The 27,128-nt window shown below is 36.7% G+C and overlaps 1 protein-coding gene across 2 annotated transcripts in view; it reads left to right on the top strand.

Moving 5' to 3' along the window:
- The window catches only part of PTPRQ (protein tyrosine phosphatase receptor type Q), a 288,444-nt gene that overhangs the window by 118,696 nt on the left and 142,620 nt on the right, over positions 1 to 27,128 (top strand). Inside the window, exons 30-35 of one of the 2 annotated variants that reach the window (XM_066257584.1) lie at positions 3,786 to 3,954; positions 5,590 to 5,880; positions 6,146 to 6,421; positions 6,797 to 6,948; positions 11,032 to 11,173; positions 12,938 to 13,207. In XM_066257584.1, the coding sequence (XP_066113681.1) occupies positions 3,786 to 3,954; positions 5,590 to 5,880; positions 6,146 to 6,421; positions 6,797 to 6,948; positions 11,032 to 11,173; positions 12,938 to 13,207 (1,300 nt within the window). The remainder of the gene's footprint in view (positions 1 to 3,785; positions 3,955 to 5,589; positions 5,881 to 6,145; positions 6,422 to 6,796; positions 6,949 to 11,031; positions 11,174 to 12,937; positions 13,208 to 27,128) is intronic. The other variant, XM_066257585.1, reaches the window with a different exon arrangement.

Genomic DNA, 27,128 nt, shown 5'->3' with positions numbered 1-27,128 from the left:
TAATATGCAAGGTACTAGGGTCACACAGCTTGCAGGTGGACATTTCTGGGATGTGATGATAGTTATGAAAATAGCTAAAATGCATTTTGTTTAGAGAAATATTTTTTAATTTTTCAGGAAAATTTCTCTAAACTAAATATTTTACAGAACTAATGTATATTAAAAGAATAAAATTGAAACAGTTGTGACTGAATCAAGAATGGGGAAAGTTGGACTAAAATATGGAAAACATTAATCTAGAAAAAGTACTGCAATATACTGATATGTACCTTACTGATAAAAACTATTGAATGCATTTGGTTATGATTCTGGCCATTCTTATTTCTTTGTATCTTTTTGCGCAGGACAATAGACACAAATCATAGTCGTTCCAAGGTGCCTGAGTTTATCTGTGACTGACAATCCAGGTTTAGTCACTAGAGTCACTCTTGGTGAACAGCAATCTCTAGTCTAGGGCTGAAGTGTGACTTGCTGCAGTGTGTCAGTAGTAGAGTTTACACTGATGAATGGGGTCAGAGCAGAACTTTGCAAGCTGTTTCAGGAGTGGGCCGGCAGCGAATAAAAGAAAGTCCAGGGGCTAGTTTGGTTTTTACTTTCTGTTCAAGGCCCTCTAGAGTGGAGGCTCTCTAAGAAAGGCAGATCCTTTTTTGTTCCCCCTAGTCCGTACATCAAGCAATTTTTGGTAGACCTTTTTGTTCTGCTCTTTTTGGGGAAGATATGTGAGGATTAGTATGCAATTTATTATTATTTTCTAACTACAATGTTATTTATACATTGAACAATGTCATTATGTCATGCGGGTTATTGGAATTGCAGACTTTTCTTCCTTCACCCATTTAATAAATATTTGGCAAAGTGGCATCAGTAGTTCTGAATCTTAGCAAAGATTTGCTTCTGTACAGTTTACTTTATGGTTTATATCTGGTTCAATTTCAGTTCTCTTTGTCCACATCTAAATAATCAAGTGTAAACATCTAATTCTGATTTCAACACAATCTTATGAACCTACTTTTTTGAACTTGGGTATATAATATGATCCCTTTTGCAATTTATCTATCTTAGAAAATGTAATCTTTTATTAAATAATCTTAAGAATGCTTTTAAGTGTGACAGCTGCAAGAGGACACAGACTAATGATGTTAAAACATTTCTCATATTGCGTGAAGTTCATCTGTGCTTTAATTTATTCCTGAAGTCAGTGTTAAATATAGATCAAAATCTTCACTATTTAATTTTCTATTTTGGAGTTAAAGAATAGAAGAAATCCTTAAAAATAAAAGTTATATAGCAGAATAAGTAACTTTTTGTCTTCTGCTTTCTTTTCCTCCCCCTTCTCACCGAAATTTGTAGAATAGCTCACACGTGGCACATCAAATTTTGCTTTTTATTCCTGGTATCTTGGACCTGTCTTAGGCTCCCTTATGCTGTAAGAACTTGAAGAAAAGGGTCATGTGACACTTATCTTTCCATCTCCTGAAGTTCTCTGGTATTAAATCATATGTAGGTTTAATGCTCAATAAGTATTTTAATTGAAAGAACATAATTATTTTAATAGACTAACATTATTTTCAGTACTTATTGGTAATTTTGGAGCACTTGAGTTTGTAGTGATCTTTACTTTTTATTTTGGGGAGTTTAATCTCTTTACTACAACTTGGGCAATCCATCCTATTCTTCCTTCAGTTGTTGCATGTGTGTTTTGTATAATGTATTAATGCTTCAACATTTTAACTTTTACCCACGTATGTTATGTCTCCTCAGTGTGCCTGACTTAGTCTTATTATATTATAAAGTGCAAAATAAGTACTGGCTGATTAACCAAATTTGAAAAGTTTTTAATAAATACCTTCTGACTGCATTTATATATACAAGAGAGTAAATCTTTATTAGATACTTTGAACCACATGATGTTTTTTTCTAAAAATAAATAGATGAATGAAATAATCTAGATAATTGATCTAATTCTAAATTTGTTACATGTCTGTGCATGTCTTGCATGTCTATGCACACTCCGCATGAGTGACTTTTGGCTAATTCAAAATAATTTGTTACTTAAATGTCGTCAAGGTAATAGGTAATCAGAATAAGTTCTTTAACAAAGAAAAACTAAAAGTCACACCAAGAAGCTACATTACTATTTTTTTTTTTGTATTTTTCTGAAGTTGGAAACGGGGAGGCAGTCAGACAGACTCCTGCATGCACCCAACCAGGATCCACCCGGCACGCCCACCAAGGGGCGATGCTCTGCCCATCTGGGGCGTTGCTCTGTTGCAACCAGAGCCATTCTAGCGCCTGAGACAGAGGCCATAGAGCCATCCTCAGCGCCCGGGCCAACTTTGCTCTAATGGAGCCTCAGCTGCGGGAGGGGAAGAGAGAGAGAGGAAGGAGAGGGGGAAGGGTGGAAAAGCAGATGGGTGCTTCTCCTGTGTGCCCTGGCTGGGTATTGAACCCGGGACTCCTGCATGCCAGGCCGACACTCTACCACTGAGCCAACCGGCCAGGGCAAGAAGCTACATTAATATTTTATGTGATACTTTACATAAGCCTGTTATTCCATGTGTAAAGTAGACATGTTAGAAGATATTAAAGTTCACAGATTATATTTTCTGTGGTTGTTATATTATTTTAACTTGTCCATTTCTAAATAAATCACCACAAAATTGAAATATATCTTTTATTAAACTAATTCTCTACCCCTCCCCAATATTGGCAAAAGAACCACAAAAACTTGCTGAATTTAATTTGTTGATACTTTGTAAAACCATCCTAATGATAAATTTTAGTCAAATTGATTATTCAATTTCATTAATTTCAATTAACTAATAACCATTTATTGGTTTTTTATTATGTGCCAGACATGGTTTTAATTGCTTTCTGTGCTTCATTTAATCTAATCCTCTAAAGCTCTCTGTGAAGTAGAAATGATTATTTTTATTTTATAGTTGAAGAGGAGAAGCTTTGAGTTTAGATGATTTTCCAGAGGTACCCTGCCAGAACTGAATGCAGGTTTATGTAGACTGGATGATTTAGATTTCTCAGTGTAGATGGATAGTATTATAAAATCATTCACAGTAATTGCCAAGTCTTTTTAACAGTTTGTTTTTCTTTATTTTAAAATTTATTTTGTTTGACAGTATGTCTTGTGTTTAATATATGCTCAGACAGAAAATGATTGCATAAATTTCCTAATAATTCAAAAAATGCCTTGGGACAAATATAACTAGGAGTCAGGCCAGATAATTATAAAATGTCTCTTACTCTGCATATAGGAAAGTGCATCAAACTGCCTTCCCATTCTCTCCATGGTTGTGGAAAAGAACTCATTAAAGATGAATAATTATATCCAGAGGAGTTAATAGAAATAGGTGAACACTTTCACAATTTCTTCATCTTTAACAGGAAGGAAAAAATTAAATTTCATGATATTCTCAAACTTCTTTAAATATGTAGTTCACGTTCTGAAAAATACTTGAATGTTTCTTAGGAAAACTAACACTGTGAGCACAGTTGTAACATTTTCAGTTGACCATTGGGCCTTCTCCATTGCTGGGCATTTTTATTCTTTGCTAGTGTATAGTTAATTTTGTAGTAAAAAAATACTACCATCTATTCCCCTTTTAGTATAAACATATTCCCAGTTTAATTATTGCAATAAAATGTTCTATGTTGATTTTCTTCAAAGATGAACATATTAAAATAATGAGGCAATCAATTCATAAATAATTATTTTGAAATGTTCATGTATACTAAAACTATACTCTGAACACAATATGTTTATTTTTCAGAATTTTGCACTCCATGAAGTCACCAATGACTTTGACAATATGACCGTATCTGCAATAATAGATAAACTGGCAATATTCAGCTACTATACATTTTGGGTAACAGCAAGTACTTCAGTTGGAAATGGGAATAAAAGCAGTGGCATAGTTCAAGTATACACAGATCAAGACAGTATGTAATTGAAATGTATTTACTAATTTTTAATAGGATTAATTTAAAATTTTATTATTTTACAATACTTTTCTATTTGTATGTATCAGTAGTGAAATCTACATTTTATTTAGGCATATTTTACTAGTCATTATTGAAGTTTGAAAATCCATTTAACATAGCTATAAAACTATTAAATAACAACCTTTTCTCTTCAAAAAATTATCATCTATTCATGAAAATAGTGTTGCTGTTATTTCTTCAAAAGATGCCACAGCCATCCGTTAATGGGCATGAAAAATACTGTTGTGCACATGGGGCGGATTTTATAATAGCTTATCCATCTGTTTAGGAACTACATTTTTTTTCCTCCAGCCACTTGTTTTGTTTCAGTCTTTGAATCCACATAGGACCGTACACAACATCTTTGTTCTTATTGTACTTGTGACTAATATACCCAGAATCTCTCTCTTTTTTTAACCCGAGAAGTTTCTTGTATATGGCTTTTGCAGAATCTTGTTTGTGCTAAGCATCCAGAAAACTATAACTGCAACTCTTGATTTTTTTTTTTTTTTAGGTTTCAACTTTGAGAATATAGTGATGCATAGATTATTGCCTATTCTTCTGGTTGTTACTTTTGTATTATTTTGTATTAGTTTCAGGTGTACAGCATAGGTTAGACAATCATATATCTTACAAAGTGTTCCCTCCAATATTTCAAGTTTCTATCTGGCACTCTATGTAGTTATTACAATATCATTGACTATATTTCTTATGCTGTACTTTACATCCCCATGTCTATTTTGTAACTACCAATTTGTACTTCCTATTCCCTTTACCCTTTACACCCAGTCCTCCAACCCTACCTTGTCCACTTTTTTTTTTAAAGACTATTCTCTTATTGAGAAATGATATTGACTGATACTTCTGCTGAGAGTAAAATGCCATGGTTATTATCTAAGATTATAAATTGACAGATGCTATATATGTGAGGAGTGAATACTCTTCTTGTTGGAACAATCTTTTAAATAGTTCATGAGTTTACCAAAAGAATAAAATATGATAAAATATATGGAAATGTATGTTTATAGAGTCTTTAACAAAGTGTTTTAGTGCAATATGTGGTCAATATCATTTCAGGCATTCTTTAAATATAGATTTCTCCCAAAATTTTTACCAGCTTATAACCTTTTATGAGTTATTATAGCACCATGAATAATAAACATGTCCTGTACTAAGAAGTCCTAGATGACCTTGTATGTACAATAAGGATAATTTGGAATATAGAAACAGAAAATATTTTATGGATAATATACATTATTACAACATTTAAATATATGCTATACATACACACATGTATGTGTATATATACACTCATAATCTCCATGCTGTAAGAAAGACAAGCCAAGAGAATAGTATAGAAAACAGTTCTTACACATATTAAATGTGTGAGATGACAGGTTTTATTTGGATGATTTTTAACATTATTTAGAAGCGACTTTATAACAGGTGATGTTTACTGTGTCCTCATGTAAATAATTTAAGAACTGATGATATAATCGCTGCGATTTCAACAGTTATCCTCAGTTTGTGAATTTACTCAAATTTATTTAGGGTGACTGATAATTTTTATATTTTGCACATTACCTGTCATAGTACCTGAAGGGCCTGTTGGAAACCTGACTTACGAGTCCATTTCATCAACCGCAATAAATGTAAGCTGGGGCCCACCATCTCAACCAAACGGTGTAGTCTTCTACTATGTTTCTCTGAGCTTACAGCAGACTCCTCGCCACGTAAGACATCCTCTAGTTACGTATGAGACAAGCATGTATTTTGATAATCTGGAAAAATACACTGATTATATATTAAAAATCACTCCATCAACAGAAAAGGGATACTCTGATACCTATACTGCCCAGCTACACATCAAAACTGAAGAAGATGGTAGGCTGGATCCTTTTATTGACTATTAAGCAGATTGTTAGTATTTTTTAAAAATTTATATTGCTTTCTGATAGAAAACATTGTTCTTATAATTATGTAGAATATCTGTTCTAAAGTAACAAATCTTTCAATAAACACAAGCTCTGAATTTCCGAAAATTAAAAAATAATTATATGCTATTAAAATGAAGTCCCATTATTATTAAAGCCTCTTTTTGATGCTAATTCACTTTTGTTTCATTTAATATTCTTTTTTTCTTTTATAGTCCCAGAAACTTCACCAATAATCAACACTTTTAAAAACCTTTCCTCTACCTCAGTTCTCTTATCATGGGATCCCCCAGTAAAACCAAATGGTGCAATAATAAGTTATGACTTAACTTTACAAGGACCAAATGAAAATTACTCTTTCATTACTTCTGATAACTATATAATATTGGAGGAGCTTTCACCATTTACACTATATAGTATCTTTGCTGCCGCAAGAACTAGAAAAGGACTCGGTCCTCCCAGTGTTCTTTTCTTTTACACAGACGAGTCAGGTAAGCCCGACTTCCTGTTTCTTGCAATGATGCACGATTGCAGCACTTGCTCTCTCTTTTGAAAGGAACCGCATGGAAAAGGGGAGGATAACTTGAATGTCTGTTTGTAACAGGTTGACAACTATTCATCTTTGCTGGACTTTTTTCTTTTTTAAAAAAAAATTTGAGATTCAGAACCAAGTGTTCTGTTTAAAGCTACTTTGGAACTACTGAGTTCCAGGATGGAGACATAGTTACTCATGCTATGTATTTCTGAAATTAAAATATGACCATTTTATAAATCTTTCTTAATTGGTGTCTTCAGGAAGCTACAGTCACGATGCTATTTTTATGTTAAAATTATGAATGTAAGTTTTATAATGTGTTTTCCTACAGTGCCTTTAGTACCTCCTCAAAATTTGACTTTAATCAACTACACTTCAGACTCTGTATGGCTGAGATGGAGCCCGAGTCCTGTTCCAGGCGGTATTGTTAAAGTATATAGTTTTAAAATTCATGAACATGAAACTGATACTATATTTTATAAGGTACGTTGATTATGACAGTATGTCTTTATTTCAAAAATTCATAAATTGAGTTAAAACTTTTGACAAGTAGGGGGAAAATGGGCAGCTTTAAATGAATAAAGGACCCTCTTTTAAGAAACCTTTTTTGTTTCCTACCATTTAAGGATGCTTGTGGAGATCACAGAAAACATTTGCCAAATAGAGAAGCTGAAGAGTGTAGAATGATTTATGTAGAATTTCTAATATCTACATGTCCACATTCTAAGAGATAATTGCACCATTTTGTGAATGCTGAAAAGTATATAGTAAAATATTTTTCAGACTAAAACCTGTCATTATCTTAAATGTAATATATTTCTATTTGTTATTAAAAGAAGTGCCAAGCTTATGGTTTTAATCTTTTCAGAAAAGTGTTTTTACTGGACTTCTGGTAATCTTCCCTGATAAGGTATAATCCCACACTAATTGGTCTTTTAAATATATCCTTATCCTTTACTTTGAACACAAATTAGTTTGCAACACTAAACACTCTTTTCCTCCTCCATGTTTAGGTTTCAGAGTCAATGAAAAAGAAAGACCCAAAGAACTGATGTAGCAAAGGGCATCAAATGTACTTCTATGATTTCTAACATTTAATTGCCAAAACATGTTATAATATGTGGCATTTACTTAAAAAAATGTCATTATTTTTCCCCCCAAAGGCAAATTGAAGCACCGGAATGCCCTTATTTACTTACACAAAGAAGAGTGCAAAAACTGCAATAAACATTGTTCCCAATGTTGTTAATATGCATTTGAATATATTACTGATGATATATCATTTTTGTAGCATATGTAGCTTACAGAATGAATGGTAAAAGGATCAAAAGCTGTGATTAAGGTTATGTCATAAGAAACAGTGCTCTTTCCTGAAATCAAGGTGTTACTTCAAAATCTGAAATGCTGAGTAGAATTTGAATTATATTTATTAATCCGTAAATGTGAAATCTCTTTCCCAAAGGTGTGAAATTATATTAATGATACTGAGTCTCTATCCCTTTAATATTTATCTCTGGTCTAATCTTAACATGTTCCCACTTTTTAACTGCTTTGGCTGCGTCGGTCACTGGGAAATAGATATCAGAGTGGATAAAGGAATCATTTTCTTAGTCATCATGTCTGAAGGATAATTGTGACTGTGTATTGGGGCGTGGACATCTATCTGTGATCTTTTCTCCTCAGAACAGCGACCTCTAGCATTGACAACATTGGCATAGTGGTAAATCAAGGGCTTTGGCATCAGATTGCCTGGTTGTAGCCCTGCCTTTAAGACTTGCTGTGCTGCATTAGATAAGTTGTGTAACCTCTTTTGGCTCAGTTTCTTCAAGTGCAAAATGGGGATTATAAAGATTCATGCTTGGCCCTGACCAGTGTCTCAGTGGATAGAGTGTCGGCCTGGTATGTGAACGTCCCAGGTTCGATTCCCAGTCAGGGCACACAGGAGAAGTGAACATCTGCTTCTCACTCCCCCTCCCCCTCTCCCTTTCTCCCCTTTCCCCTCCCATAGCTAGTGGCTCTATTGGTTTGATTGGTTCAACGTGGCCTGGGCACTGAGGATAGCTCAGTTGATTTGAGCATTGGCCCCAGATGGGGTTGCTGGATGAATCCCAGTAGGGGTGCATGTGGGAGTCTGCTTCACTATCTCCCCTCCACTCACCTAAAAAAATATAAGCATACCTTAAAAAAGTGAGGATTATAAGGGAAAATCTATAAAAAACATTTAGAACAATCCTTGGCATGTGATAAATGTGTTAGCTATTGTTATTATTATACAAAGGTATAAAAAGGATGAAAAACATCCATCCAGCAATGTAATAGCACTAAGCCTAAAATGATATGCTATTACCTGAATATGAAAATAAGTTATATTGTTATATATTTTTTCAGACATTTCTGTTTTCTCAATAGAAATGCTGCCATTAATATTCCACTAGTAGCAAAAATATAATCTTTATACCATAAAGTATTGAATATATCATTTTTTGGATGGAAAATGTAGTTTTTCTTTAATCTGCTACTTGTAGTTATTCTTTTTACTTCTGTTTTCTCTTCCATCAATTTTCATAATTTTGTATTCTTTCAAGTTCTTTTAAATATACTCTTGCGCCTTATTTTTTTCTTACTTAACATCTAGTTTATCTAGTTCCCTCCCTCTGTTTTCCTTTTCTCTGTAAGTGCATTTTCACATATTTCTTTTTATGTTTTCATCTAAATGGGCACTGGCCTATTGTCACAATGGTACGGTTTCTATTACTTTTAATTCTTTAATACTATATGTGGGTTTGTGTCAGCAGAATAATCCTAGGACCACTCCAAATGTTTCTGCCATCCTGGTCATCCCAGGGTGGTTCACAGTGAGATCGATAAGATCCAGGTGTGTGGGTAACTCAGAATACTCGTGTGTCCTGAAGTTGCTTATTCAGTAAGAAGTTCTATTACATTACATTTAGAAATATTTCTCACTTATCTCTCCTTCTTACGACGACTATTCTTGTGTCAGTCTGTTGCCTATCCACTCTCACACTTTCTTTATGAACTTGAGTTACAGTCACTTCTCTGGGTACCAGCCCTTTCTAACCAAAATCTAAATTTACCTTCATTGCATTTAATTTCTTCTCAGTAAACAACTATTTGTAGACTTTTATCATTATTAAAATTCCTTGATGACAGGGACTATGTGTTATATATCTTTAAATATACTGGTTATCTAACACTATGCTTTGTAAATAGTAAGTTTGAAAAAAATGAAAAGAAAGGCCCTGGCTGGGTAGCTCAGTTGGTTACAGCACCCTCCTGATGCACCATGGTTGCAGATTTGATTCCTAATCAGGGCATATACAAGAATCAACCAATGAATGAATAAATAAGTGGAACAACATACTGATCTCTCTTTCTCTCTCCCCATCTGTTTCTCTCTCTCAAATCAATAAATTAAAAAGAGAAAGGAAATAGCACTGAGCTCCTAATATATGTCAAGGACTTGTAAGAGATTAATTTAAAATATGATTCTAATTGTAAGTATCCCAAGAGTTAGTAATCTTGCTAAATTTCTGCTACTGAGATGTCAAAGTGTTTTATATTTGGTGTCAGATATAATGCAGTATTCTTAAAATTACACCACACTGGAGATTTTACTCTTCATATAACCAATTAATCTTATCTACTCTCTAGGTTAGGATAATTACTTTTGAATGAAAACTTCATACTTAATGGTAAAAATTTTCCATGAAAAAACATATTCTTCATTGGGCAACTGTACTGTTTTCTTCCTTTTCTCTTTTTCCTAAGATTGTGTCAAAATAGGAAATTTAAGAGTTGTCAGGGAAAAGTCATAGCTTAAGCTTTGGAGGAGCAGAGGTTTTGTTTTAGTCATTACTGTATTCCCAGTGCTTAGCATACAATAGGTGATGAGTAGATTTATTTACATAAAATGTTACTGGATATTTAAAATAAATTTAGAGGAATTCAAGAAAAGTCAAGTGTAGCCCTGGCCAGTGGTGGATAGAGCTTATGGACATCTCAGGTTCGATTTAGTTTCAGGCTCTCAAAATAGCTCAGTTCTTGAGCACTGGCCCAAACTAGGGTTGCTGGGTGGATCCTAGTTAGGGTGCATGTGTGAGTCTGCCTCATTAGCTCCCCTTCTTTTACCTAAAAAAAAAGACAGTAAAAAAATTAAAGAAAAAATAAAGTGTCATGGAATACCTATAATTCAGATTTAAATTGGAGACTTTACTTTTAGCAGATTTAAAGAAAGTAATTAGTATATAACTCTGGGTAAGAATCTGGGAGGCAGAATGCAAACAAAACAGCTTCTTTAAAAATGGTAGTAATGGAAATTCTTCATGGTTGAAAGAATGTCCAGTTTATCCTTGTATCATCAGCTGAACATACCTTTTGCCACAAAAAATATTTAATATTTGTTTTCTTTTAATTAAAAATACCCATGCTTATTAAATCATATGTTAAACATAGAAGGCATAACTTTGAAGTGTTAAAATATGTCTTCCGGTTACAAACAAGTGTTTGATGATGCATTGTGACTAGGAATTTCTTTCTGCTTTTCAGAATATTTCAGGGTTTCAAACTGAAGCCACACTTGTTGGACTGGAACCGGTCAGCACCTATTCTATCAGCATTTCTGCCTTCACCAAAGTTGGAAATGGCAATCAATTTAGTAATGTACTAAAATTCACAACCCAAGAATCTGGTGAGACACAGGTTTTTGAACCTAAAATATTTCATTTGTATTTAATCTTTTTTTTTTTCTCATTCTCAGTTTATGTGATAAAATATTACTTAATAGTTCACTCAAAAGAAAGTTAAATTTCAGTGCTTTAAAGCTAGGTTCAGTCTTGTCTGTTAGCAAATGTACATACGTATATATTCACACTTTATTTTCTTTTTGAACTGAGGAAGTTGAAATAAAAGACTAGTTTAGGAACAAAGTAGGCTCTTCAGGGGTCTCCAAACTTTTTACACAGGGGGCCAGTTCACTGTCCCTCAGACCATTGGAGGGCTGCCAAATACAGTGGTCCTCTCACTGACCACCAATGAAAGAGGTGCCCCTTCCAGAAGTGCAGTGGGGGCTGGATAAATGGCCTCAGGGGGCCACATTGCGGCCCGCGGGCTGTAGTTTGGCGATGCCTGCATCTGTGAAAATTACCTAATTCCTAAGAAGAAAAAATTTATGCCCTGATTGGTTAAATAAAAGGAAGTTTTCAACTTTAAGGATCATAATATCAGTTGGTTAATTGTTTTTAGCTTCAGACTTAATCAAATAGATGGTCACCAAATTTAATTTTGTAAACTAACCTTCAGTAAGTTGTCAGCTGTCTCTTTTAGCATATTTTATGACAATACTGTTACATGCTTTTGAAACCAAGGAAGCAAATATTTAGTGATATTTGATTGCTAGAGTCCTGGACCAAACTTGAAATGGTCTTTTCTTTAAATTCCACTCCTCCTGTTAAGTATTCTCCATTAGTTCTGATGCCTTCATCTTCCAGAGGAGGAAGGATTTGTAAAGATAGAAATTTAGTCCAGGGGAGAGAACTATCAGCAAGTCACAGTTGACTTCAGGATTCTTTCAATGACTATGTTTTACATGATGACAGCAAGTTGGTTCCTTTCACTACTAGTTTGCAATCCACAAATTGACTATATGCTAATTTCCCTGTGCCATCCTCTTTTCACTGTAATGGGAAATCTATGCTAACATTAGGGGCCATTATATAATTCGACGTTTGCCTGGGAAGTAGCCAGTCTCTCCAGACTGCAGTCACTCTGGTGGTCTTGGGGTGTTGGTTGCTCTTTAACTAGGTCTACCAGATAGAGTGCACCTCTGAGAAGCTGGGTCACTTCCAGGTGAATTCAGGGAAGCTCTAAGAAAAACTTGGGCTGAATTATAAACTGGAACTGATTGACATTTTTTCTTCAATGATTTATCAAAAGGTACTGAAGAATCCAGTCTTCACGATTCTTCCAAATAAGCCATCTAAATATAAAGCAACCTCCCTAAATTAGCTGCATGTTTGCTCATACTGTGAGGCCCTTGTGTACCATATCAGAGTAGCACCTACATCTTTGTTTTGCACAAAAAGTTTCCATAATAAAGTATTGCTAAAACGTTTTTCTGATTGAGAGAGAGAGAGTATGTTTCAGTCCCTCGCTGCCTGAACTTCATGCTATGCAGTTCCCTCTGAGGATTTGAGGAAGTGACTGTTGCATTGCCCTAGGAAAATATTAAGAAAATGATTTAGTATTGTAAGGGTTCACATAATAGCAAGGAAAATAGGTCAATTGCCATTTGATTCAGGCTTTGTAAAGAACTTCCTGAGCACAAATGGAAGGATTGATAGGTTAAACTTTTATTGTCTCTTCTCCTAAACATGATTTATTTAGCAATCACCTAATTAAGTGATTTATCTACTGCATGTGTATGAATTTTAACTTTGAGCATTTATCTCTTAAGTTCCAGAGGTTGTCCAGAACATACAGTGTGTAGCATCCAGCTGGCAGTCTGCTGTGGTGAGGTGGGATCCACCCAGAAAGGCCAATGGGATTATTACACATTATATGATAAGAGTTGAAAGGAATTCTACAAAAGTCTCTCCCCAAGATCACATGTATGCTTTCATGAAACTTCTTGCCAATACCTCATATGTCTTTAAAATCACAGCTTCAACCTCAGCTGGTGAAGGTGATGAAAGCACGTGCAATGTCAGCACGCTCCCTGAAACAGGTAACTGATCCAGAAGGGTAATTTACCTGAAAGAGATAACTATCCTGAAAAAGGCAACTATTCGTGGATTGTGTCATACTTTTGTCTTTTCCTTTTGTGATCTCTTTTTTTTTTTTGTATGTTTCGAAGTGAGAAGCGAGGAGGCAGAGAAACAGACTCCCGCATATGCATGACTGGGATCCACCCAGCAAGCCCATTAGGGGGCGATGCTCCGCCCATCTGGGGCATTGCTCTGTTGCAACCTGAGTCATTCTAGCGCCTGAGGCAGAGGCCATGGAGCCATCCCCAGCCTCCAGGCCATCTTTGCTCCAATGGAGCCTTGGCTGCGGGAGGGGAAGAGAGAGACAGAGAGGAAGGAGAGGGGGAGGGGTGGAGAAGCAGATGGGCGCTTCTCCTGTGTGCCCTGGCCAGAAATTGAACCCGGGACTTCCACACACCGGGCTGACGGCCAGGGCCACCTTTTCTGATCTTCATAGCACATTTATTTAAAGCTATGAAAGAAATATTAAAAAATGCAAAACATACATTTTTATGCCATATTTTACCAGAATCCCAGGTGTATTGTACCTTTACCCCTCTTTACAACATTGGGAGATTGAAAGGAGATAAAAAGAGAAAATCTGCTTTATTGTGTTTCCACAAATGCCAATTTTTTTTCTATCCAAACTTACTTAATTTTGCTTTATCATAATTTAAAATAGAGAATGAACATGTAAACTTTTAGATATCCCTGGTTTTTCTTCTTAATTGATTTTATGGGATTCTGGATGTTCTCCATTCTGTGGCTATATACTCACTTTCACCTATATCCTTCCTTGTATGCCAGGCTTTATGTTTTATATTTTTTGAATGAGAATATCCCGGTCACAAAACTCTAGTATACAAAGAAAACTCATTTTCCCTAACAGTGGTCCATTTCTGTTATAATCTCCTTCATCCTCTACGGTCTCCAACATTGAACCTGCTCACAGAATAAAGACCTGATTCCTTCCCGGTAAGGCCACTTCCCTGGGTGTCTTCCCTACTGGAGACTGTGGATATTGGCGTACTTACTTACCTTGCACATCCAGATCCTTCATCTTGGAAACATTTTAACCTTTCACTATTTTCTGAAAACAGTGTCAATTTCTTCCCTTTTATTTCACTTTTCTACCCTTGAGGCTATAAACTGCAGAATGTCAAGACACCGGGTACCATCTCCCTGCTTTCAGCATCCTTTCCTTCTAATCCAGCGGTTCTCAACCTGTGTGTGGGTCGCGACCCGGAGGGGGTCCAAGGATCAAAACACAGGGTTCGCCTAAAGCCATCGGAAAATACATGGCTTTAGGCGACCCCTGTGTTTTATATTTTCCGATGGCTTTAGGCGACCCCTGTTTTTTGTTTTGTTTTGTTTTGTTTTTTTGTATTTTTCTGAAGCTGGAAACCGGAAGGCAGTCAGACAGACTCCCGCATGCGCCCGACCAGGATCCACCCGGCACGCCCACCAGGGGGCGATGCTCCGCCCATCCGGGGCATTGCTCTGTTGCAACCAGAGCCACTCTAGCGCCTGGGGCAGAGGCCAAGGAGCCATCCCCAGTGCCCAGGCCATCTTTTGCTCCAATGGAGCCTCGGCTGTGGGAGGGGAAGAGAGAGACAAAGAGGAAGGAGAAGGGGAGGGGTGGAGAAGCAGATGGGCGCCTCTGCTGTGTGCCCTGGTCAGGAATCGAACCCGGGACTTCCGCACACCAGACTGATGCTCTACCACTGAGCCAACCGGTCAGGGCCTGTGTTTTGTATTTTCCGATGGCTTTAGGCCACCCCTGTGTTTTGGTTGTTCGACCCCCACCAGGGTCGCGACCCACAGGTTGAGAACCGCTGTAATCTTTCTAATGCAGCATCACTTCAGACTTCATTGTTCTCCCTGCCCAGCTGCAATGGATACACTTCAACACCTTGCTCCTGGTCCTTAGATCTCAAACCATGTCGTTGTGGCTCATCTTCCAGGAGACTCCCAACTGTGACAGATTTCTACTGTTGTTTTTACCAGATTCTGACTGATGAAGGGTGCTAGAAAAAAAAAAAATAGAATGGTTCTTCTTTGTTCAGCTATAAATTCACCAAGTCTCCCCATTGCTACACAATCTTCTGTACACCTCTTCTTTACACTCCATCAGTTTTCCATAGGAAAATTCTGCTCTCGTTCTGAATGTAGTCTACTCCTTTATTATCCATATTTGATGCTATTATTCATTTTACTGTTGACTTACCCTCCATCAAATTTTACTTGTACATTTATGCCCTCAGCAATGCCGTTCCCTTCCTCCTTTCAGGAATCTGGCTGCTCAGTCTCATTTTTCCTGCAGAACATTACTTTGTCAATTTAATCTACATTTCTCTGCATTTTATCCTTTGTCCCCCCTCCTCTTGTACATGCACACACTGCCTCTCTTTCTTACACATAAACATATGCACACACACATACACACACACACATGCACACAGAAAATTTCAACTGCGGACCAGGTTGGTATAACAACCCCAAATATAGTCAAGATAGAATTATGTATGTTGCGTAAATTCTTCTTTTCTTTCTTACTTTTCTATGCCTGTTCTTTATAATCAGTTGGACACTACACTTCATATTCTCATGTGACATTTTTCTCCCATCTCTCCTACATATAACTGTATTTTATCACTCCGATCACTGCCATGGCTCTGCAGATTTCCCCTTCTCCAGCTTGACTGCCCCCATCTAATTTCCGACCTGTGCTGCTTCCTGTAATAATACCCTCAAGTAGCCTTATCGCCCGTACTCATCCAGACTGCCCATCAGCCTCATCTTTCTAACACTTACTCTGATTAAATTGGCTCCAGTATATAATTTAGAGCATTTATGTGTTGGCTGTTGAAGTTTATTATCTGAAGGATAAGAATTAGATGTGTGGATCTGAGTATCTGAGCATAGAGGTGATAATGAAAGGCACAATGTATAGGAGATGGCCGCAAATACAGCCAGTGTTTCCCTTATTCTCATTGTCTACAAAATGCATCCTAGAACTCATCACCTATTAGAATCTGACTTCTGTCCGGCTTTGTATCCTTATGTCCCTCTATTACATTTCTTTAAACTTCATTTATCTGGCCCATTAAATTTCCTGTATTTGATTCAAAAACATTTATTAAGTACCTACTATGGACTCACCATTGTTTAGATTCTCTTCTTTAAACATACTCAGCACTTTTCACGATCAGATTGCTTCACTTCTTATTACATTATTGTCCTCCCATTCTATGTCACACATGATTGTATTAATTCTTAAAAGCCCAGTTTAAATGTGTGTTATTGTTTTTAATTCTTCAATGATATGCAAAGTCCAAGGCTCCAGATTTCTGGACTTCACCCCAGACTTCTCAATCATTGCCTCAAAAGATAAAGCCGAAGAACCTGTACTAACTATTAAGCATCTCTCCAGGTGACATGATGTGCTATACATTTTGGGGAATACTGAAGTAGATTATCCAGAAACTTTGATGGCAGGTGATATGTAGCAGTGAGGACAGGCAAACAGTGTCAGAGAAGTCCAGAAAGGAGTGACAGGTGTTTCCCCAGTGGGTGGGCAGCAGATCATTGCTTATGCACAGTCTGGGAGAGGAAAATATGTTCAAGGCCAAGCAGGTGGTCTGCATCAGGGTCGTCTAGCAACAGGTAAAATGGGCTTGATTACTGGACAGGAGCAGAATTTTAGAAAACTTGGGGGAAAAGATAGAACAATAATTCTGAGATAAATGAGAGGTTCAGGACTCTGGAAATAAGGGAGATGACTTGTTATTACTGAGTCCACTGGAACTTAAGGTGACCACTTAGTCACAGGAATCAACCAGAAGTTCAGTTCATAGAACCGAGACACATGATCACAGTGCACTATGTGCACTTGACACAGAGACACCTGAACTTAAGGGTCTGGTCTTCTTTTATTACATTCTTTAATGAAAGATTTGAATTAAACCTTACCTCAGGATTGAAAGAACCTGTGAGTGGAGGTTGAAGAAATTCTAAATCATTTAATTCGGCAGCTGTTATATATGTTGTACAATGTACTATGAACTTTCTTGCTACTAAAAACAAATGGTTCTCAGAACTTGGACTTCCAATTCCCTGCAGCAGAATGCGGGCACATCTCTGAGGTCCTACTCCAGACCTTTGGAATCAGAATCTGGAAATTATGACTCACAGGATATGTGGGTAAAGCAGTGCTGAAGGTTGAGAACCACTCTATTTCACTGTAAATTCTTTGCTTTGGGGGACTGTGTTTTATATGTCTTTGTTCTGCTCCTAGCTCCTAGCAGAGAGCCTTGGGCTCAGTAAGGCACTCAAATATTTGTAGAAAAAAGAAACGGGTTTTCTTATGAAATTCATAATTTTTCATAATGGTTCTACTCCATTGCAACAATTTATTTCCAAATAACTGTGAGGCAAAATTATATTTCCTCTCAGGCAGATATAAAAGTTTTATTTTAATTAAGGAGAGTCATTTATATGGAACATAAATATTAATTGTGGCTTCAAAGATATTTAAATATATTTTTCATCTTTAAAATTAAGTTTGGGGTCTAGTTTGCAATTGTATTTATGATTACAATACTTATTAGGGAAATAATTTGCTTTCATCTGGGTTCACATGAATTGTTTGCTGAGGCAGTAGATGTTAGTAAGAACTAAAGATTCATTGTTCAGAATGGAAACGGTTTTATAGCTGTTGCAAACTTGAAATTTATGGCAGTCTAAGATTAGTCACAGTGTATAGTCAGCTCTGAGTCACTGACTGCTGATTTTTGACATAAAGTAAAATCAAATTTGACTCACTCTCTCACTGCCTAGTGTCTGACCTTAACATTCCTTCCAGGGATTATTGGGTATTTTTCTCAGTGTAAACTTGGTCATATCTGAGCACAGTTAAACATGCATCATGATGATTGAATTTATGAGGAGATTAGTGTTTGGTGTCTAAACTGGTTCCATTGTCACAGTCAAACCAGTGGGATAGGGCAAATATAGGTGAAGGCCCCCAAACTTGTACTTTTAACAGCATTTTATGTCCAAATAGATCATATGTACCAATAAAAAATATTACAGCAAGTTCATGTGCCTGTAAGACTTATCTTTTAGAGTCTCAAATTAGTCCAAACTGCACGCACTGATCCATATTATTTTCAAATCTTAGTAAATGTCGTGATTTAATACTGAGTTTTTAATTTTTTTTGGAAGATAACCTTAGAGTTGGGATTTATTTAAAGCTCTTTCAAGTTCAGTAATTTAGAATCAAAAAAACAAAATGAGCTGTGTCCTTCAGATGACCAAAACTTAACTGAGGGAAAGTGAAATATACAGTTTAGTTTTAAGGAATGTTCTTTTCAGTATTGATTTTTTTTTTTATTAGCTAAGAGATCAGGTACCTGTAGGGACTCACTGGAAGTTCACTGAACTTACAGTTATATTAATGATACACTATAAAAGGGAGAAAAAGCTAAGAAAGCCCTTTGTTATACACTTTATTCAGACCCCTATTTTGGGGACCTCCCTGAGCAGTGCTGAGATTTAGTGTACAAACTGTGATTATGACTAAATCTGATCTCCATTTACCAGATTAAAATATATATATATATACATATATATATTTATGTCATTTATATGATTCATACCTTTCTTAAGTACTGTTTCATAGATTGAGTGTAGGTGGTGAAAGTGTTTCGCAGGGTTGCAAATTATTGCACTAATACAAAAGTTCACTTGTTCCTTTGTCTGCCTCCCCAGTTCTCACCCATCTCCTCAGTTGAGATGAGAAGTCAAGCATGCAGGAAAATTGCAGGAGCCTATTTGTTCTTAAGCAAGGGAATTGACACATTCTACTTACCAGTCAGTAATTGCTGAAAGCACAAAAACCATTAGAGATGCCTGTCACAGATCAGAGAGAAATAGCTTATTAGCATTGCTATTCTGATTGAAATTCAAGTGTTTTCCAAAGTATCTTTCTCACAGATTTAATTTTAAAATATAATACTTTCTTAAGAATGAACATCAGATGAGAAGTATCTTTTACACTTGTAGTGTGGTGGATGTTTGACAATATATACATATTTAATATTTACCCTGTGCAGCATTGTGTTTGGGGTTCAAGAGCCAGATTTGAGTCCTGAATGGCATTGATGATCTCTGTTCTACATGACCAGATAACTCCACAATTATTGTAAAGACATGTCCAATAAATATAGAGCAACGAAATGTAAACTTACATAAATATATCTGCTATATATATTAGGGAGTGAATCAAATAAGAATTTAAGAGAAATAGATTTTATTGCAGACCATAATTAGGTGGAATAATAATTGGATTTTGCTCTTTGATAGCTTCAGAATTGCTTATAGGAGAAAGTTAGACTCAGTAACCTAACTGGCAGGTAATGATATGGTCTTGAACGTTGAATTTCAGAAGCAGGTATACTTAATGTTTAGGTTGTCTGATATATACCAATAAAGTAGTCATGCGTTCTCAATATTCTTTTTTTGTTGTTCTTTCAGTAAGCTCTGAGAAAAATGTCAATTATGCGTATCCAAAAAAATTCTTATTTTCAATTGAGCTCTTTTATTTCTTTTCTGTTTTTTTTTTTTTAAATTCATTTTAGAAAGGAGAGGGAGAGACAGAGAGACAGAGAGAGAGAGAAGGGGGGGAGGAGCTGGAAGCATCAACTCCCATATGTGCCTTGACCAGGCAAGCCCAGGGTTTTGGACCGGCGACTTCAGCATTTCCAGGTCGACACTTTATCCACTGAGCCACCACAGGTCTGGAAAATTGAGCTCTTTTAGGTGCTGGGGGTGAGGGAGATCTGAAGATTATGGGTGTGCTAATGAATTCATAGCAAACCACCCTGTGGCACCATCACCTTCATTTTTATGAAAATAGTGAGATTAATAGATACAGAAGAGTAAATAGGAACCCCAACATACAGAATAAGAAAAGAAGGTAATACAAGGGTCCATGCTGAGATGGACATCTGACTAGAGAGCATTGGAAAGAGTATAAGATGGGATATTGAATAAAGTGGGCCTTTGCTCTCAGTTTTACCTAATTGCAGCAGAAATTTAAGTATACTATCATAGAAAATCAGATATTCTGGCCCTGGCCGGTTGGCTCAGTGGTAGAGCGTCAGCCTGGCATGAAGGAGTCCTGGGTTCTATTCCTGGCCAGGGCACACAGGAGAAGCACCCATCTGCTTCTCCCGCCCTCCCCCTCTCCTTCCTCTCTGTCTCTCTCTTCCCCTCCCGCAGCCAAGGCTCCATTGGAGCAAAGTTGGCCCGGGTGCAGAGGCTCTATTGCCTCTGCCTCAGGTGCTAGAATGGTTTGGTTGCAACAGAGCAATGCCCCGGATGGGCAGAGCATCGCCCCCTTGTGGGCATGCCGGGTGGTTCCTGGTAGGGCGCATGCGGGAGTCTGTCTGACTGCCTCCCCGTTTCCAACTTCAGAAAAATACAAAAAAAAAAAAAAAAAAATCAGATATTCTACTAAATTTAGAGTAAGAAATAACATAGTAACTAAAAAATTAGTGATTCTTTTTGGCCGTTTTTCTAAAACACTGTAGTCCTCTTTTTAGATGGAGGATTTATTCATTACCTATTTACTGAGCCTCTCAAGTCACAAATAACTAATTCCACAGTCATTTTAATGGCCCACAAATTTATTTTCAACTCATCATTCTCTTATTTAAATATGTTTCTTCTCCTTCGTCTTTTGAAATTTACCCTCAAATACTACCTCTTCAAAGAGGATCTGACTGACTTACAGTTGAATTTCCTTCCAGCTGGAATTTTCTATCCCCCTTCCTGCTCTGCCTTTTGACACGCGTGTCATTGTCCATGAATCTGTAGTCATTACAGTGCATTATCAATGAGGACAAGAAATTTTCTTCATGTACTTGACATTTATTTCCATTACCTAGAAATGTGTCTGGCATATAGTGATGCTCCATCAATATACTATGAAAGAGTTAATCAATCAATAAATAAATATACAGGCCAAGAAGAGTGAAAGGCACAATATGCATACATTGGGTGCCTTATGTAGAAACTTGTGTAAAAAATTTATTTTTACACAATCATGTGGTAAAATATCTAAGAGAGACATAACCTCTGGGGTAGTTTTTTAATTAAATAATTTATTTTGAGATAGTTGTAGATTCACATGCAGTTATAAGAAATAATACAGAGAAATCCTGTGTAATCATACCCAGTTTCTTCTAATGGTAATTTCTTATAAGGCTATAGTACGATATCACAAACAATATTTATATAGATGCAATCAAAGTAGAGAAAATTTTCTCATGGAAATAATTTCTCATGTTGCCTTTTTACAGCCAGACACAGTTCATGCCCACCCTCCTTGCACCTCCCCTTATCTTAAACCTTTGACAATCACTATTTTATTCTCCATTTTCCATAATTTTGTCATTTCTTGAATGTTATATGAAAAATACTTATGGGGATGTAAAGTACAGCATAGGGAGTAATAATATTGTAATAATAATATTGTTAATAATATGTTAAGAACTATGTGTGGTACCATCTGGGAATGTGAAATATTGGCGGAACACTTTATAAAGTATATGATTGTCTAACTATTGTGCCATACACATGATACTAATACAAAATAATAGTAAATAAATTGTTATTGAAAAATAAAAGTAAAAATTAATAAATAATAAAAGTCCTTTAAACACAGTGGTTACTACTAGGAAGAGGATTTCAGAGAAATTAGGATTTTATAGTTTTTTGTTTTTGTTTTATTATTATTATTATTATTAAATGAGAGGCAGGAGGCAGAGAGATAGATTCTTTCATGTACCGGACCAGGATCCACCCAACAAGCCCCCTACCAGGTGACGCTCTGCCCATTTGGGGCTGCTGCTCCATTGCTCAGCAACCAAGCTATTTTAGTGCCTGAGGCGAGGCCATGGAGTCATCCTTAGCACCCAGGGCCAACTTGCTTGAACTAGTTGAGCCATGGCTGTAGGAGAGGAAAATAAAGAATGTGAGGGCGAAAAGGAAATGGGAGCAGTAGAGAAGCAGATGGTCACTTTCCCTGTGTGCCCTGGCTGGGAATCAAACCCAGGATTTCCACACACTGGGCCAATGCTCTACCACTGAATCAACCAGCCAGAGCCAGATTTTATAGTTTTGTATTGCTGTATTTTTTTATAGCAAGTTTCTGTAGTTTACAAATAAACAAAAATTAGCAATTAGTAGATCTTGGTGATTACAAACAAGGCTGTGAGTCAGAGATTCCCCACCAACCAGATAGTTCAACTATCTCAACCTTGGTTTTCCTATGTACTCTCCCTCAAATAAGGACACTAGTACTTACCTTATATGAATCTTGTAAGGTTTTCTTTTTCCTCTTATGTATGGTGTCTGACTTAGTAACTATCAATTAAAAATAAGAATGGTATGTAAATATTTCATTGCATGATTGACATGTTTATGTGATTTTCTTCTTTAATTTGATAATGTGGTTGGATTACATTGATTGATTGTTTTATATTAAGCAAGCTTTGCTCTCTGGAATCAACTACACTTGACCATGGTATAATCTCTTTATATATTAGTAATTTCTATTTGCTAATATTTTGTTGTTTTTTTACATCTGTATTCATGAGGGATATTGGTTTATATTTCTGTGGGTTTATTTTTCACTGTCTTTGTCTAGTTTCTGTATCAGAGTAACACTACGTTCATAATATGAATCTCTTCTAATTTCTGGAAGATATTGTATATGATTGGTGTTAATTAATTTTTTAAACATTTGATACAGTTCTCAAGTGACACTATCTGGGCTGGAAATCTCCTTTTGTGGACTTTTAAAATTATGTTTAAGTGCTCTCAGGATACAAAGTTGGAGCTGAAATGTGATATCAAACTAGTTGCAAAAAGCGATACCTCTAAATAATCCATTTGTCAAAAAGGAAGTCTCAAGACAAATGAGGAAATATAGTAAACTAAAATGGTTTTGAGTTGATATGAAATTAAAATATAATATATCAAAATGTGTGGAATATAATTAATATAGTAAATAGATGAAAATTTATGTCACTCAATGCTTATATTGGAAAAGAAGAAACACCTCAGATCAATCATTTGTTTTTCCACTCCTCTACTAGAATCTAGAAAAAGAAAATAAGCCCAAAACATGCTGAAGGAAGAGAATAATAAAAATAAGAATAGAAATCAGTGAAATTAAAAACAGAAAAGCAGTAGGAAAAGTCAGTAAAACAAACAAAGAGCTGCTTCTTGAAAAGTTAAAATTGACAAACCTCTAGTAAGCCTGGCAAAGAACAAAAGTGAGAGGACATAAATTTACCAATATTTAGCAATGAAACCACTGTACACACTGCAGACATTCAAAGAAGAATAAGGAGCTAATACCAATGATTTTATGTACATACATTTTATAACTTAGATGAAATGGACTCATTCTTGAGAAAGCACAACAACCACAGCTGTCCTAAAACAGAAAGGATACTTTGAATAGCCCTGTAACTATTAAGATCATTAAATTCCTAATGGTTTTCTTTGATACCACTTTGGTAAGCAAAGGGAGGGCACCTCTCCATCCCGTCCCATGGAGGTAGGAATCTAAGTCTCCATCTCAGTCTTTGCTGGCCCCCCAGGAGAGGATTCTGGATGGACATGGGAAAGAGGACTAGCCACTAGCCATCATTCAGAAGGCCTCCAGGCTCTGCCCTTATTACTGTTCCCTACATGTTCTCCACTGACATGATGGAAGGGTCTGGGTATTGGGGTATGATTTACATACCATAGAACTCATACATTTTCAATGTATGGTTCAATCATTTTTTTTTTTTGTATTTTTCTGAAGCTGGAAACGGGGAGAGACAGTCAGACAGACTCCCGCATGCGCCCGACCGGGATCCACCCGGCACGCCCACCAGGGGCGAGGCTCTGCCCACCAGGGGGCGATGCTCTGCTGCTCCGAGGCGTCGCTCTGCCGTGACCAGAGCCACTCTAGCACCTGGGGCAGAGGCCAAGGAGCCATCCCCAGCGCCCGGGCCATCTTTGCTCCAATGGAGCCTTGGCTGCGGGAGGGGAAGAGAGACAGAGAGGAAGGAGGGGGGGGGGAGAAGCAAATGGGCGCTTCTCCTATGTGCCCTGGCCAGGAATCGAACCTGGGTCCCCCGCACGCCAGGCCGACGCTCTACCGCTGAGCCAACCGGCCAGGGCCAGTTCAATCATTTTTAATAAATGTACAAAACACAATTTATACCAGTCTAATATTAGAATATTTCTATCACCTCATAAAAAACCCTGTATCCATTTGTAGTCACTCTTCAGTTACATTACTCAACCTGGGTGTCCACTTACATATCTTGTCCTTTCAAGACTAAATGAAACTTTCTCTTTTTACGAGTAGTTTTAGAATTTTTACAAATGCTTGATTTCAAAATGCAGTAATCCTGGAGCAGAACCTGGTTATAATGGAAACATTTGGGTTTCATGGTCAAACAATCCCAGCATTCTCATTTCCTAGTTTACAGCCATCTTTCAGGATTCTGTAGTGGCCCCTACATGAGCAGAGGACCACTTAACTTTTCTGAGATCCTTTCCTCACTTGGAAAATATGGATGAAACCCTGCAGTGTTATTTTGGACATTTGATAAGATACCATAGTACAAGAGTGTGCAAGCATAGTAATGCCACTTCCTAAACCCGTGCTGTCTGAGAGGACTTTCTGCAGTGATGGGTTAGCTCTTTCTGGGTACTTACTGTTCAATATGGTCGCCACTAGCCACCTGTGGTTATAGAGCACTTGAAACGAGACTAGTGAGACAGAATAACTAAATTTTTTAATTTGGTTTTTAAATATTTAGAATATCATTTTATGCTAATTTAAATTTAAATGCCAACATGTAACTAGTGGCTACCATATTGGACTCTGCAGTGGTAGACACACCACATGTCAGTTTTGCTTCCAGATCAGACAAGTGTAAATTTGCTATTTTAATAATTATATTAAGTGGACTATGGGATAGTGGAATGTAAAATCATGCAACAAACAGTAGATAGATTTTGATGGGAACAAGAGTATCTGTCTCTTAACAGCCTTAAGGTTCTGCTGTGTACTCGTTTCCCCATTTGACCTTTGTTGCTATGGGAGGGAGCAGGGTCACAGTTGTTGTCTGTGGTACTGGGGTTGAGCTGTTATTGTCTAAAAGTTTTCTATCTTGCTAGGCCTTACTCTTTTGTTTTTGGCTAGAGAGAGAGAAGCTTTTATTGGGTCTTTTGGGCTGAGCTGATTGTCATTTCCAGGTTGCTGGCTTCTAGGATATATGAGTCAAAAAGAAAACCTGGGAAACTCACCACTGTGTTGTTCCTTGGGCCCCGAGCTCCCTCGCTGCACTGCCTTCCTTTTGCTACCTTTCAGGATCTTATGTTTGTTTTATATTTACTGTCCACAGTTTTAGTTACACTTCATGGGAGGAATAGGGAGAATGCCTCTCCTCTGTCTTCTTTAAAGCAGAAGTCCATTCATAGGAATATGTTTATTCTCTATATGTGGCACCACTTTTATCCATATATTCAAGATCAAGTTATTTAATACATATTATATGAGAGTCTGTTTGGAAGAATCTTTTTTAAATGAGAGGAGGAGAGATATGTTCCCACATATGCCCCGACCAGTATCCATCGGGCTACCCCCATCTAGGGCCAATGCTCAAATCAACTGAGCTATCCTCAGCACCTGAGGCTGACATGCTTGGACCAATTGAGCTACCTTCAGCAACCCCCTGAAGTGGTTCAAGGGGCCACTGCTTGAACCAACTGAGCCATTGGCTGGAGGAGGGGAAGAGGGAGAGAATAGGGAGAAGGAGTGGGAGAGAAGCAGATGGTCACTTCTCCTGTGTGCCCTGACCGGGAATTGAACCTGGGATGTCCATATACCAGGCTCATGCTCTATCCGCTGAGCAACCGGCCAGGGTCAGGAAGAATATTATGAAACAAATTTATTTCCCATGCTTTTAAAATTTAGGATGATGTAATTTTAGCTCTTCATTGGATTTCAGTGATAATGTAAGTCAATCATTGATTTCACATACATGAGAAATGAAACAAAAAGGTGATGTGTCTGCTAAATGTATTATAACTTATTATTAGCAAAATTCTTACTAATCTAGAACTCTTTCTACTATGTTACAATACCTTTCTTACCTTAGAATTTCAACAAATCATTGAATAGTTTTTTTCCCATTATTTTACAGAATCTAAATCAAGTCATTATGGAGTGTGGGAAATTTGGGTCCATTATATGAATTTCTTTGTTTGTACAGATAGATATATTTATGATGTAAGCATAAATATACTTACTTACCCAAATATAGATTTAAAATTCAGAAAAAACTAAATTTCTATTATTATATATTTAACCTATGATAATAAAAATTCTTTTAGCTAACATGATAAGATCTGTAAAATACTGAAGCAAAATACATTCTGGGAACATTGTAAAGGTCTGAGACATCTCACATTTTTTATCCTGGATCGGTTCCAAAGGTGTAATGTCTGCTGTTATGAAATTGTCTTAGGTATCAGATTCTAAATTATAAATATAAAAGTCCTTTTAGATGTAATTCTTTCTGTAAAAAAAAATGAATTTGAGTTCCTCTGTATAATTCTTCTTGACCCCATTGATGCTCTAATACTTTTCATTAAGTGGACTCCAGGAATTGACTCTTTTCTCCATCCCAGCTCCAGCTAAAGCCAGCTGTTCTTGAAGCAGCATTTTTATTAACTTATTTAGGAACTGGGGCATATCTTATTACACTATTTTCCATTCCTGTAGTATGCAGCTGTAGCTGATACTTTTCAAACAGCCTTTAC

This window comes from Saccopteryx bilineata, chromosome 2, assembly GCF_036850765.1.
Source record: "Saccopteryx bilineata isolate mSacBil1 chromosome 2, mSacBil1_pri_phased_curated, whole genome shotgun sequence".
NCBI lineage: Eukaryota > Metazoa > Chordata > Mammalia > Chiroptera > Emballonuridae > Saccopteryx > Saccopteryx bilineata.
Note: the sequence above shows the minus strand (reverse complement) of the source record. Positions and strands in the feature narration are given on the sequence as shown.